Genomic DNA, 15,268 nt, shown 5'->3' with positions numbered 1-15,268 from the left:
GGAAGTGTCAGAGATGGACCACGTGAAAATGATGGAGGGGTGGAGATTGGAAGCAAAATTAATAAATTTTTCCAAGTCCTGACGAGAGCATGAAGCGGCACCGAAGTAATCATCGATGTACCGGAGAAAGAGTTGTGGAAGGGGGCCGGAGTAGGACTGCAACAAGGAATGTTCCACATACCCCATAAAGAGACAGGCATAGCTGGGGCCCATGCGGGTACCCATAGCCACACCTTTTATTTGGAGGAAGTGAGAGGAGTTGAAGGAGAAATTGTTCAGCGTGAGAACAAGTTCAGCCAGACGGAGGAGAGTAGTGGTGGATGGGGATTGTTCGGGCTTCTGTTCGAGGAAGAAGCTAAGGGCCCTCAGACCATCCTGGTGGGGGATGGAGGTGTAGAGGGATTGGACGTCCATGGTGAAGAGGAAGCGGTAGGGGCCAGGGAACTGGAAATTGTTGATGTGACGTAAGGTGTCAGAGGAATCACGGATGTAGGTGGGAAGGGACTGGACAAGGGGAGAGAGAAGGGAGTCAAGATAACGAGAAATGAGTTCTGTGGGGCAGGAGCAAGCTGAGACGATCGGTCTACCGGGGCAGTTCTGTTTGTGGATTTTGGGTAGGAGATAGAAGCGGGCCGTCCAAGGTTGGGCGACTATCAGGTTGGAAGCTGTGGGAGGGAGATCCCCAGAGGAGATGAGGTCAGTGACAGTCCTGGAAACAGTGGCTTGATGTTCAGTGGTGGGGTCATGGTCCAGGGAGAGGTAGGAGGAAGTGTCTGCGAGTTGACGCTCAGCCTCCGCGAGGTAGAGGTCAGTGCGCCAGACAACAACAGCACCACCCTTGTCAGCGGGTTTGATGACAATGTCAGGGTTGGACCTGAGAGAATGGAGTGCAGTAAATTCAGAGAGAGCCAGGTTAGAATGGGTGAGAGGAGCAGAGAAATTGAGACGACTAATGTCGCGCCGACAGTTCTCAATGAAAAGATCGAGAGAAGGTAAGAATCCAGAGGGAAGGTAAGAATCTCAGATCTAGACTGAGTTGAGGAGTTCTGCAGATGTGTGCCATTTGTGGTGAAGACCATGCCTGAGGAAGTCGGGCTGGTTGTGCGCTGCTCTTGGCTGGGGCTCAGGCTAAGATTCTAAGATAGAATGAGAGGAGTTGAAATTCTTCGTTAGGAAGACAGAGTTTTGAAGGATTTTTTGACTGAGATTGATGATATATATGCTGTGTGGACAGCTGAGCTAATTTGTAAGATCTACCTTAGTTGTATCTGTTATTTGATGTATAATTTTTAGGTTATAATCGACAGTAATTTACCTGATAATTCATGTTTAACATATGTTGATTCCAGATGTTAGCATATAGGAGGTTATTTAAGATAATACTTAATGTTTGCTTTGACTCATGTATAGTAAGAGTTCTTCCCTTTTAAAACGCGGAATCATGTGGCTTCATTCTTTTAGTAAATATCTGGGATTTCAGACAAAAAATAGCTACTAGTCTCTGCTGAGATTGTAACAGCTGGAAGGACCTCAACACATAAAAGTTCATGGCCATGGTCACCTTTACAGCCACTGATGATGTGATCCTTGAAGACATGCACTACAGCCATGTTTTATACCTTTCTTTAGAGAATTCTTTATTTTGATAGGCAAAGCGGCAGGAGTATATACTAGGAAAGCAAATCAGACACTTTTTAAAGTCAAAGTAGAGAACTCATATCTCACGCAAAGATACGTATATGTCTCAGGCTACGGTGCACACATGCACGAACTGAGTATGCCAGTTTATCCAACCAGTCACAGCTGAGCTACATTGTTCAATATTTACTCACCTTTCTATGAATATCATGTTCACAGATGCTGGACAAGATGATGAGGATGTCAGTTTGCATATCCAAATTAATTTTGGTTTCTTCTTCCAAGCTGTTTGTCATGCCTTTCAAAACATCTATTAAACATTTAAGAAAAATCATATCACTCAGATAATAAAAAATACATAAAAGGCCTTTTAAAAAAACCCATGCACACTGGGGAATCCTGTTTCTTATTTGAGCAAAAATCTTTTATTTTCCCTGCCCAATCAACCATGTGATACACCTAATCTAAACAGGACAGTGACCTGCTCCTTTAACTCTTTAACTCAACCTATTTCACCCTCAATCATAGAACGGTTATGGCACAGAAGGAGGCCACTCAGCTTGTCGCATCCATGCCAGCTGTCTGGAAGAGCAACTCACCTTTGTCCCATTTACCAGCTCCTTTCCTTGCAGCCCTGCAAATTTTTTCATTTCAGATAATTATCCAATTCTCTTTTGGAGGCCACAATTGAATCTCCCTCCACCACACTTGAAGACAGAGCATTCCAGATCTTAACCATGTTTTTCTTCATGTCACTGTTGCTTCTTTTGCCAGTCAACTTAAATCAGTGTCCCCTGGTTCTTGACCGTTCCAACAATGGGAATAGTTTCTTCTTATCCATCAGAACCCTCATGATTTTGAAAACCTCTTAATCTTCTCGTCTCCATGGAGGATAGCCCCAGCTTCTCCAATCTATCCATGTATCTGAATCCTTGCTGGTGAAGCCATTAAGAGCCCCCAGTGTTGGTTAAGCCATTAACGTCAGTCCATGATGACTTTCCCTCCAATTATCTCTCCTTGTTGGTAAGTGAACAAACTCTGTTTGGCGGTTGTGAATTCAACCACCCAACCTCACAACCAAACTGCTCCAGCTTTCCATTTCTCTCTCCTCTTTTAAGACCTTTTTTAAAACCCATCCCTTTGTCCAAGTTTTGAGTTCCCCCTCTCTTCTGTATGATGTCCATTTTATTTGCATTGGGTACAGTGCCTTGGGATATTCTTCTGCTAAAGATGCCACATAAATGCAAGCTGCATTTTTAAACCTTTGATCCCGTCTGTTTCTTCCTTGATTCCTCAGTCCCGATTAATCTGGGTAGGAAGGCCTCATCCCACTGCTGCTGGGATTCATCCAGTGGCAGGCGGGGGACCCTCTATGCAGGAAGTTTGAAAAACATACCCTCAGGATTGCTTGTGGGCTTCCAGGGCAGGGCCCTCATTCAAAGACACTCAGTGTCTGATCGAAGGACCTGGCATTGGGAAGGAGGGGCCCGCCTTCCCACGCTGCTGACCCCTCTCCCTCATGACCCCCAACCCACAACCTCCATCCCATCATCACTCAGCTGTGGCCTGGATCCCTCACTGGTCCTGGGCCTCTCCAGCTGCAGTGCCAGCAGCAGCCACTGCCCCACAGTGGCACTACTTGCAATAATAATTGCTGGCCTCCGATTGACCAGTAGCTCTCTGCCCCTGGAGTCCTTGATCCCTGAAAGGCACTTAATACAGGTGATGTAGGGTTCTCATTGGCTCTCTGGCCAGAGGGCAAGATCCCCATCACCTCCATTAAATACCGCACTTTTAGACACTTTTCCTTATCTAGGTGGTTGGAAAATAAATGTTCTTCCATATAGACTTTAACAAAACAATGACAAAAACTAGTATCTGTTAAATGAACGTACTTTGAGTCAGTACGTGCAAATAGTTATGCAGTTTAATAGACATTTTCTAATATCAAACCAGCTAGAAGGAGAAAATCAGCTAGAGGAGAATGATATGGTTAAGAAAGAAGAAGCAGAGGGTAATAGAAATTACTGGACAAAGAAAGGAAGGTCTCTAACCATGAGAAAATTTAAATAATAGTGTCAAAGAATCTTTATAGCACAGAAGGAAGCTATTTAGCCCATCAAGTCCATACCAGCAATTTGCAGAGTGATCAGTCAATCCCATTCCCCGCTCTATTCCAGCAGCTCTGCAAGTTTATTTTCCTCAAGTGCCAATCCAATTTATTTTGAAATTATTGATTATCTCTGCCTCCAGCACACTTATTGACAGATTTCCAATTTGCTACCACTAGCTGCATAAAAATGTTCTTCCTCACATCCTCGCGTATCACTTGCCTAAAATCTTAAATCTGTATCACCTAGTCCTTGTACCATCAGCTAATGGGAAGAACTTTTCTTTGCAAATCTATCATAATCTTGAACACCTCTATCAAATCTCCCCTCAATCTCCTTTGCTCCACGGCGAACAACACCAACTTCTCTAATGTAGCTGTCACCAGAATCCTCACATCTTTCCTAAAGTGTGGTGACCAGAACTGGATCCAATACTCTAATAGTGGGTTTAGCCAGAGCTTTATCAAGGTGCAGCATTACTTCCCTTTTGTATTCAATATTGCTATAGAGGAAGGCCAAGATCGCATCTGCTTTTCTAACTACTCTGTCAGTATGTCCTGCCACCTGTGTGTGAGGCACTTCACTAGCTATGATTCAACTATTATTCAGTCATGTGAAAGGAAATCCGCTCAACGACACTAGTGTCACACTTAGTTGAAAAGGTTAAAAACAAGCCAATATATAGTCAATAGAATGAATCTTTTAAAAATTATTTCATGGGATGTGGGCATTGCTAATGAAGCCAGCATTTAACTCATACAAAGTTTACATAAGTTAACTGGCACTTCAAGAGAATATGACGTAGCTTCTGATCCAGATGAAGTGTCCCAAGTGAAATGAGGTATAAAAACATTATTACTTGTGGCTTATAAAAGATTGCACAGTGTCCAGTACCATTCATGATTGCTCAGATACAGAAGCAGTTTTTGCCCGCATGCACCAAGTCCTGGAGAACATTCAGACTTGGGCTGATAAGTGGCAAAAAACATTCACACCTCACAAATGCCAGGCAAAGACCAATAACAGAGAATCTAACCAATCCCTCCTTGACATTCAATGGTATTACCATCACTGAATCCCTCACCAACAATATCCTGGGGGTGACCATTGATCGAAACTAAATTGGACCAGCCATATAAATAATGTGTCAACAAGAACAGGTCAGAGGCTGTGAGTTCTGCTGGGTGAAAAACCATCCTAACAGCACTGTAGGTGTACCTCACCAGATGGAGTGCGGCAGTTCAACAAGGTGGCTAACCATCACCTTCTCAAAGGGTTGACGTTTCGAGTCCTCATGACCCTTCGACAGAACTTGTTCTGTCGAAGGGTCATGAGGACTCGAAACGTCAACTCTTTTCTTCTCCGCCGATGCTGCCAGACCTGCTGAGTTTTTCCAGGTAATTCTGTTTTTGTTTTGGATTTCCAGCATCCGCAGTTTTTTTGTTTTTACCTTCTCAAAGGCCTTGCCAGCAACTCTCACATGAGGGAGAAATTAAAAAAAAACTGTCACTACATTAAGATTTAACAATGACTGTAATGCTTAAGTTCAGGTGGACTTTCTAACTACTAAAGGCAGATGGGGGGGAGCTGGGCGGGAGTAGGCGCGCAGCCGATCGCCGCCCGCAATCGGCTGGGTGGCGCCATTTCGCATGTGTGCGAAAGAGCACAGAAATCTCCCTGAGGCAGCTCCGTGCCTCAGGGATATTATTAAAATTTTTAAAAATCAAACTAAAGAAAAAAAAAATTTAAGACATGTCCCCTCATGTGACAATGTCACATAAGCTGGGACATGTCAACAAATTTTAATAAAAAATTTATTTAATGCAGAAACCCTTCATGAAACCTCATCCCGCCCGTGGATGAGGTTGCATAATAAATGTGAAGGCCGCCTGGGCTCTTCGCCTGCCCGCCAACCTTAAGGTTGGACGGGCAGCTCAGTTAATAACTTTAATTAGTGTTTAAATGGCCTTAATAGGCCTTTGACAGTTTGGCGGGTGTGCAGCCGACTCCGCTGTGCGCCCGCTGAACTGAAGGTCAGGATGATGCGTCCCCACTCGCGACCCGAAGATTCTGGCCCATGTTACGTGTGTTGTGAATTCCTTGAATCAATTGACATGACATCTGGTACCCTGAACAACAGTACTTTTTCTTATATAATTGGGCTAATCTGACTATCCTTCTTTTTCTCCTTCCTTAGCCAATATGTCAACTTTATTTCATAGCTAATTCCTATGTTCCTACACTTTCCTTGCCTATATTACCAGCTGGCTTTATGTTATTCCAATCTCTGCATACTCTTTCAGTATCACCTATCGGCTCTCATTTCTCTAAAGAGGCTCTTTATGTCCCCCTCCAGCTATGCTTAATTGTCTGTACTACTGAATTCAACGCCAGACATGTGTTATCTATGAACCTTTCATGTGTGCTTGTGAGCACAGGAACTTTACTCTATAAAAATTCCTTATCAAATAAACATACTCAGCCACTTGAGGGAATACATTTAATGATTTGGTACTGAGTCATGCAGACCAGAAAGATCTTATATAATTTTTTGTTTGTGCTGTGTTAGCTAAATACAGCCAGAGTGCTTGTAGAGATCTGATCTCAGTGAATCAAGAAATGGAAAAGTCAACCAGGATTTCAATTCCTGATCACTGTCTATATCCCTTTCCTACAAAGTATGCATGTTATAGACACTTCAAGTGTGATGCTGCCAAAGCCAAACTGCTAACTTACATTTATCATTTAGGTTCACTTCAGATTGGACATTTGAATGAGACATCTGAGGGCTGCGAGCAGCTTCAGAGCCATTCTCTAATTTAATTTCATGAGAACAGTGGAGAAAAGGGAAGAGAGAAAATATATTTATATGGCCCCTTTGAAAGCATCTCATAGCATCATTATTTTGTAGGCAAGTGTAGCAGCCAACTTATACACAATAATGTATCACACAGCGAATTAGGTAAATAGCAGGTTAATATGTTTTGCAGATATTAGTTGAATGTTAAACATTGGACAAGATGCTTCTAAATTCTCTCCCACTTATTGTTTGTAACTGTTGTTGTGACCGAGCAGTTAGTAAAGGTGAGTTATTTTTTTTAAAAATCCCAGAGGGAAACTTTAAACAACTGCCATAACCTATAATTTTAAGTGTTATGTTTGAGATGCAACTATAAATTGAGGAATCATACCAACAGTTCTCAAGAGGTTTTATAGTAAGCTAAATGAAACATCTGATTAATTTACACAAATTAAATATAGACACATGGCTACAAATTACTACAATCATAACTTTTAACAAATTCCCAAACTAATTTCCATTAAGGCAACAGCAACCCATAGACTTAACCAGACACCAGGCAGAGCATTTTCACCTTATGAATTCAAAATGAGGTTCTTTTCACTTTAGTTCTTATGGAGACAGTTGGAGGCTTACAGCTGCTTTTGACCTTACATTGCCTCTGCTCTACACACACAAAACTGCTGAAGTTATACCTAGCATAGCTCATTGAATGTAAATTCTCATTGTATCACCAGCCTCTTCTAACAATAAAAACCCCTTTCATAGTACCAATTTTATTAGCAATATAAACATATTGCTTGGTCTCTGTTCGCTAGGTGCCAGAATTCACCCCACTTCTTGAATGCTCTATTCAAAAAAAATGCAAATACACTCTACCTCTCTGTTTACATCTCAAAACTAGTACACATCAAAGTACCCAGACTAGTTGGCTTTAATCCAATTAAGACACACCCACAGACTAAACCTCTATTTTAAAAGAAAAATGTTTTCCAGTAATATTATATACATTATTAGCTTCATGAAACTGTATGTTAAACTCCTTATTAGGGTAGGATTGTGATTGCAAATATACCTTACCTAGAAGTTGAGGAATTACTCCTTGGTCATATAGGTTTTGGTTTATCAATTCTTCACCAAGGGATGCCATAGATCTCAGAAGTCTTAGACAGTAGTGCTTTTGAGCTTTCTTACTGCCACGGCCACCAGCAGCATGGAATGAATTGCCTTTGCCAAAGTATGGATCTGGGAGGGAACAAATTAAAATTGTGTGATTGATACACAGATCTATTATTCTAAATAACTAACTCAGATTATTGGAAGTACAAATTTATGAAAAGGAAAAATTGGAAGCCGTTCATGCCATATCTCATCAAAAAACATGTTGCATAAATAGAATAGGCACTAATTTTATACTGCATTCACACTCAAAATTGGTCCATTTAAATGGGTTAAATCATTGTTCAATACTTCTTTGTTCTCTTATCGCTGAAGCATACAGATGAATCAAAACTCATATTTTATTATTTTCTCTTTAAGTGGAGACAATTTTAAATTTATTGGAATTTAAAGGCATTTACCTTGATTTACACACCAGTCCAACAGAAGCAGCAAACGGGTATTCCCTTGACAGTTCATGTAATCATCCACCATGACTGGAGCCACTGAGATCAAAGTAGCTAAGGCATGAAGCTGAAGCTCTTCAAACTGGGCAGGAGACCAATACCGAACTCCAGGATTCTCATTTGGTTTAACATAATGAAATAGTGCCAATAGTGCTCCCCCTTCACTGAGTAGCTACAGGGCAAAAGCATACATAAAAAGACAAATTTGAAAGTTTAGATCATTTTCACTATAAATCACCCTCCTAAGTGGTTAATCTGTAAAGATTTTATGAAGCAATAGCTACCTATTGTGTGAAAAGTAAAGCTCCTGAATTACCAAATTAACAAGAACAAATAGTTGCTTTAATGCTACTCAGGCATGCAGACTTATGACAGCACACATAACAGTGCAGAAAAAAATAGTGGATGCTGATTAGGAAGGGGAGGAAGCTAATAAAAATGTTGAGGGTGCCAATGACACTGTATTGGGGGAGGGTTTTTTCAGAGGTTTTGTAAGGTGGGTGGATTGAGATGCGGAGTTTCTTATAACAGAGACATTTATTGTGGAGGACAGGTAGAACAAGGAGGAACACAGTGCCAGAGCAACGTGGGGTGCTTGAATAAAAGAAAAGCTATAGACCATCTGGTCCCTCAAGCTTGCTCTGCCATTCAACATGAATATGGTTGACCATTGGCCTTGGCTCTACTTTCCCACCCACTCTGCATATCCTTTGATTTCCTGGGAGGCCAAAAAGCTCAGCCTCTAATATATTCAACAATGGAACATCTACAACCCTCTTCCAACTAAAATGATTCACAACCCTTTGAGTGAAGGAATTTCTCCTAATCTCAGTCCTAAATGATTAACCCCTTATTCTGAGACTGTGCCTTCATGTTGCAGATTCCCTAGACAGGGGAAACCACTTCTCAAGTGTCTACCTTTTCAAGCCCCTTCAGAATCTTGGCCAGGGTTTTTCGGATGGCCAAGTTTCCTATGCCACCATCGGAGAACACATCCCCGTTGCCACTGCCTGCCCTGCAGCCATTTCACGCCCCAGTAAGTGTTAATTGGCTGCAGGCGGGACTTCCACTCCTCACATGGGCGGAAGTCCTGCCTTAGAGAGCTGCTGGCCATTCCAGTCCTTGCAGTGACAGCGCTGCAGTGGACAGAAGAAGTGTAGGAGAACATTGGAGTCCAAGTCTGGGCACTGGAGGGCCAGGTAAGTTCAAGGGATCCCAGGGCAGGGAGAGCTGGGCGGGGGTGCAGGGGGCGATCAGGGGAGAGGTTTGGTGGGGGTTGGGGGGGAGGTTCGGAGGCCACCAGACCTTGGGGAGTGGAACCGCCTGATAATAATTGGCCACTTAAGGGCCTCAAATGGGGCTAGGGCGGGCAGGCTGTCCAAGGCCTCTCCCACCCCAGCGTAACATCGCTGAAAGGTTGAGGTGGGCTGGATCCCAGCAGGAACCCCATTTCTCCTACTTCATGCTCACCCACCCCGCTTAAATACCTGCTGGCAGGGAAGCATGAAATTCAGGCCCTTGTATTTTTCAATGAGATCACCTCTCATTTTTCTAAACTCCAGAGAGCACAGTTTCAAAATAAGGGGTTAATCATTTAGGGCTGAGATGAGGAAAAATTCCTTCACTCAAAGGGTTGTGAATCATTGGAATTGGAAGAGGGTTGTGGATGCTCCATTGTTGAATATATTAGAGGCTGAGCTTTTTGGCCTCTGAGGGAATCAAAGGATATGCAGAGTGGGTGGGAAAGTAGAGTCAAGGCCAATGATCAACCAATTTACTCAATCTCTCATCATAGGACAATCCTTTCATCCCAGGAATGAATTCAATGAGCCATCGCTGCACCTCCTCAAATGCAAGTATATCCTTTCTTAAATATGGAGACCAAAACTGCACACAGTACTCCAGGTTCCCTGAGGATGTAACAAGCAGGGCGGATAAATGGGAACTACTAGGTGTAGGCCTGAATTTGACGATTGGCATGTGCGCCAAGAGGGCAGGCCCAGAAGCAAACGTATAATCTGCTGCTGGGTGAGATTGCGTTTCCAACGCGATTTCATGCTGGGTGGCCAATTAAAGGCCGCCCAGCGTGAAACATGTCTGCTCAATGGTCAGGAGGGCCGGGCGGGGGCGGGAGCCTTTTGGATGTGGGGTGTCCCAATCGGCTGTCCACAGTTGCGTGAACCTGATGACTGATGCTCTATTCAGGCGGGTCATGACATTTATTAATTACTGGACTGATGAGGCCATCCAGGCTGAGTGAGCCAGAGGCTTAGCTGCAACTGGTGGGTTTCCCCGCATCCAGGGTGCCATCGACTGCACACGTGGTCATCAAAGCACAAGAGGGTGAGCCGGGTGCCTTCATGAGCAGGAAGGGATTCCACTCCATGAACCACCAGATAATTTGTGACCACAAGGCACAGATTCTGCAAGTCTGTACAAGGTACCCTGGCAGCTCCCATAACACAGACATCCTCCAACACTTACAGGTGCCAAGGCTGTTCATGGCTCCAACTCAACTGAATGGATGGCTGCTGGGTGACAAGGGCTATCTATTGAAAAGGTGGCTTATGTTGCCTCTCTGGCACCCAAGAACAGATGCAGAGCAGAGGTATAATAGGAGTCATGCCTCCACAAGGGTGGTGATAGAGAGGACCATTGGTCTGTTGAAGATAAGATTCAGATGCCTGGACCGTTCAGGGGAAGCACTACAATACCCTGCAGAGCGTGTGTCGCTGATAGTTGTTGCACGCTGCACTCTCCACAATCTGGCTCTGGCATGGGGGGAACCTTCTGGTGGAAGAGGATCTTGAGGCAGCTTCAGAGGCCACAGATGATGACTCCAGTGCTGGATCAGAGGAGGAGCCTGGGGAGTAAAACGGTGAGGACGTGGATGCAGACATCTGGAACCTTCAGGGAGACAGGGACACCAAGGAGGTCTTGATTCAACACTCCTTCAGCCAAGGCACTGCTTTCAACTCATGCCAGGGGTGCCACTTCCTTACCAGACGTTTGAAATGACCCATTCCATTGAACCCAAAGTCCACTCAGTACCAGTGCAATAATGTTTAGAACCCCATATGTCCAGCATGAGATTCTGGTATGCCCTGCACCTACAAACAAGTGAAGAATACTCAGGCCATTAACACAAAAGCAAAACTGATATAATGTTGGCACTCACAGAAAATGAACATAACAATATAAGGTGTTAATGGTCACACCAGTAAACAAATTAACACAACATGGCAGAACAGAAGATCAACTGTGAAAAGTCCCTCTTGTGCTCACGGTGCCTTAAACCTACGCTTGCTAGTGCTGCATCTTGATGACCACCACCATCTCCCCCAACTCTCTCTGGCAGTGACATTGGAAACTGCCTGTTGACTGTGCTGTACTGTTGGCCTTGATGACCTTCGCAGTTGTCCCCTGGCCAGTGGAGTCTGTGCAGGCCCCACCTGGGAGGGAGCGTCCACTGCCTCGGCTGGGTGCTCCTCAACCATCATGGCCTCATCAGGTGCCACAGTCACTGGCAGAGGGGCAGAGGAGCTGCTATCATCATCTAGAGTGCCCAGAGAGGAGCCCACAGAGATGACAAGCAGTTTGTGTGTCAATGTGATGTCAGTTTGGACCTCCTTGCTCACGACTGATGGACGGGCACCTGGCAGAGATACTAGGTGCCTCAACCATCTCTCACACTGGCAGTGACCTCCTGAGGTTATTGCCTGCGTGAAGGCTTTCAGGTCCAAGCGCAACCCCAGGAACCCTAAGTCTGCTCCTGAAGCTACCTCTCCATGAGTGTCACCACTTTCTCAATGGAGAAAGCAGTGCACTCGGTACTGAGCAATGCAGTACCGGGTCAATGCAGTACTCATGCTCCGTATGAACTCCTCCAAGACATTGACCATGGCACGCAAACCCTCAGGAATCTCTGCCAGATCCTCCCACGCATCCTGCTGGACATCCAGCTCTGCCGCCTAATGGACGACTCCAGAGGCTCGTCATTTGCCTTGGACTCAGCATGGTCCTGGTCTCCAGCAGTCCTCCGACTGTCAGTGCCCTGGGTACTCTCTGCCTCCACTTGCTCCTCATGTGAGTGTGCTGTGCCTTCACCGTTGTGCACCGACATGGTAGCTAACGATCTAATGCCACTGAGGTGCTGGTATCTGCGCTAGGCCTGTTTGCTGAGAGGGGGTATGATGCACATACATCTGACAGGTACTGGTCTTCCAGTGTCAAGGGTGCTCATTGGGTCCCGCAATTATTTGCTGGATGCCGATTCTAGGGGGAGGAAAACGACATGTCATTAGTGTTAGTATTAGGCCCCTGCCTCACCACGACCGGTGGAACATGCTGGGTGCTGGCACTCCGTCTCTGAGGCATCCATCTTGTACCTTGTCATATAAGCAGGTCTGGGGGGCCTTTGCCTGTTGTTATGGCTTCTCTTCTGTAAAGACAGAGAAGCATTGATTAGTCCACTCTCTACCTGCTGTGCCATTGCAACCTGGCCAACCCGACCTGAGGAACACCTTGCAGGGTACATCCGAGTTGTGGTCCTCAATCCCCAAAGCAATCAGGCCAAGCAGTCAGAAGTTACCGCCAATGTCATTGACAGCGGCACTGAGAGTCTTACACCCCTGAGCACCACAGGGCGGATGGCCAGCCATTAACATTTCTCCACACAGATACATGCCAACTCGGTACTCACCATTGCCGAGCGCAGCCGATCGTTGAACCTTTTGCGGCACTGCACCCATGTACGCTGCACAACATCATGGTCGCTGATCTGGGCTGCCACCTCTGCTTGTGCTTTCTTGGTCAGGTGCTGTGGCCTCCTCTTGCCATCCCTGGGGATGAGGATGTCCCGCCTCGCACTGACCTCCTCCACGAGGATTCCCAGGCACTCATCCGAGAACCGGGCGGGGGCTGAGTACTCACACGACTTGCCTTCCTGCCTTTTGTGCCCAGCAAGTGCAGACGCCATTGCTGCTCAAAAAAATGTTTAATCAAACAACTCCAAAACTACAAAGTGGCCCCTGGCAGTCTTCAGGGAGCTGCCTCTGCTGCTTTTAAATCCCCTACGGAGTTACCATTGGACCCAGAGCCCAGCAAGCTCTCATCCCCGCCCAACCCTTCCGACCATTGAGAAGATGTGTTTCACGCTGGGTGGCCCTTAACTGGCCATCCAGCGTGAAATCGCATTGGAAACGCAATCCGGCCCAGATGCAGATTATACGTCCGCTCGCCGACTTGGTGTACATGTCAGGTGTGAAAGTCAGCCTGAAGCTCAAAACAGTGATAAAGCTGTCAAGTTTCACCAAGCAACCAGCAGCAAACTATCTCCTAAACTCCTCACTACTCACAATGGCAATGCTCTGGACCCTTTTTATCCTGCCCTTGGATGACAATTCATTACAGTCATCGCATAGGCAATGGAAAATCGAGTACAATTGGCTTTTTGACCTTAATTGGCCCCTTTAATTGTCACTGGGCGGGGGTCCAACTCCCGTGTGCTCCTGCCGTTCTCAATATTGCTTGTGTGCATGTCAGGACCACTCCCGTTATCGTCTTGTACAGCTTCATGTGAATTCGGGTCGGGTGAGCGCCCGACCTCGGAACGCAAAATTCAAGCCATAGTGTATTTGAATTACTAAATGCTGTCTGATAAAGTGCCAAATAAAAGGTTACAGCACAAGTTAAGAGCTCATCATGTTGGGGGTGATATATTAGCATGGATAGAGGATTAGCTAACTAACAGGAAACACAGTCAGGATAAAGAGTCATTTTCAGGTTGGCCAACTGTAACTAGTGAATGCCACAGGGGTCAGTGCTGGGGTCTTTTTTTTTATTCATTCATGGGATGTAGGCATTGCTGGCTGGGGATTGCCCATCCCTAATTACCCTTAAGAAGGTGGTGGTGATCTGCCTTCTTGAACCGCTGCTGTCCATGTGCTGTAGGTACACCCACAGCCTCAACTACTTATGATCCACCTAATCACTTGAATGAAAAAACTGACTGTATTATAGCCAAATCTGCAGACGATACAAAGATAGATAGGAAAGCAAGTTTTGAGGAGGATACAACAAGGTTGCAAAGGGATATAGATAGGTTAAAAGAATGAGCAAAAAATTGGCAAATGGAGTATAATGTGGGAAAATGTGAGTTTGTCCATTTTGGTATAGAAAAGCAGAACAATATTTAAATGGAGACCGCAGAATGCTGCAATACAGAGAGAGCTAGGTATTCTTATACATGAATCACAAAACATTAGCATGCAGGTTCTGTGAGTAATTAGGAAGGCAAATGGAATGTTGGCCTTTACTGCAAGGGGCTCAGTACAAATTAGTGAAGTTTTGCTACAACCGTACAGGGCATTGGTGAAACTGCTTACTTAAGGAGGGATATACTTGCAATGGAAGCAGTTCAGAGACGGTTCACCAGGCTGATTCCTGGGGTGAAGGGGTTGTCTTATGAGGAAAGGCTGAGTAGGTTAGGCCGATACATATTACAACAGAAGAATGAGAGGTAATGTTACTGAAACATACAAGATTCTGAGGGGGCTTTGACTGGGTAATGCTGAATGTTTCTCCTTGTGGGGGAATAAAACTAGGAGGCACATAAGGGGTCTTCCTTTTAAGTCAGAGATGGAGAGGAATTTCTTTCCTCAGAGGGTCGTTAGTCTTTGGAACTCTTTTCCACAGGGAGCAGTGGAGGTTGGGTTGTTGAATATATTCAACGCTGAGTTAGACAGATTTTTTTGATCTACAAGGGTTATTGGGGGTAAGCACAATAGTGAATTTAAGGCCACAATGATTGAATGGTGGAGCAGGTTCAATGGGTGAATGGTCTACTCTTGCTATTAGCCTCTTTAATTGCTTTTTCTACCTGCAATCTGATTTCCTGTGTTCCTTGTATCCCTCTGAACATCAACATTTACAAGTTTCACGCCTTTTAATATTTTCTGCTTTTCTACTCTTACAATCAAAGTGAATAACCTCACACTTTCTCATATTATTCTCCATCCGCCACCTTGCATCCCACTCACTTAACCTGTTTATATGCAGCCTCTTTGTGTCCTCCTCACAGCTTACATTCTCTA

At 44.9% G+C, this 15,268-nt stretch overlaps 1 protein-coding gene across 1 annotated transcript in view; it reads right to left on the bottom strand.

Annotated features, from left to right (window-relative positions):
- LOC121276004 (cilia- and flagella-associated protein 69-like) overlaps nt 1–15,268 on the bottom strand; it is a 153,223-nt gene that overhangs the window by 64,198 nt on the left and 73,757 nt on the right. The window contains exons 12-14 of the mRNA XM_041183949.1: nt 8,130–8,346; nt 7,630–7,794; nt 1,833–1,948 (exon numbers count right to left, since the gene is read on the bottom strand). Coding sequence (XP_041039883.1) covers nt 1,833–1,948; nt 7,630–7,794; nt 8,130–8,346 — 498 coding nt within the window. The remainder of the gene's footprint in view (nt 1–1,832; nt 1,949–7,629; nt 7,795–8,129; nt 8,347–15,268) is intronic.

The sequence above is a fragment of the Carcharodon carcharias genome, chromosome 3 (assembly GCF_017639515.1).
Source record: "Carcharodon carcharias isolate sCarCar2 chromosome 3, sCarCar2.pri, whole genome shotgun sequence".
Classification (NCBI taxonomy): Eukaryota; Metazoa; Chordata; class Chondrichthyes; order Lamniformes; family Lamnidae; genus Carcharodon; species Carcharodon carcharias.
This window is presented reverse-complemented; position numbering and strand designations above follow the sequence as displayed.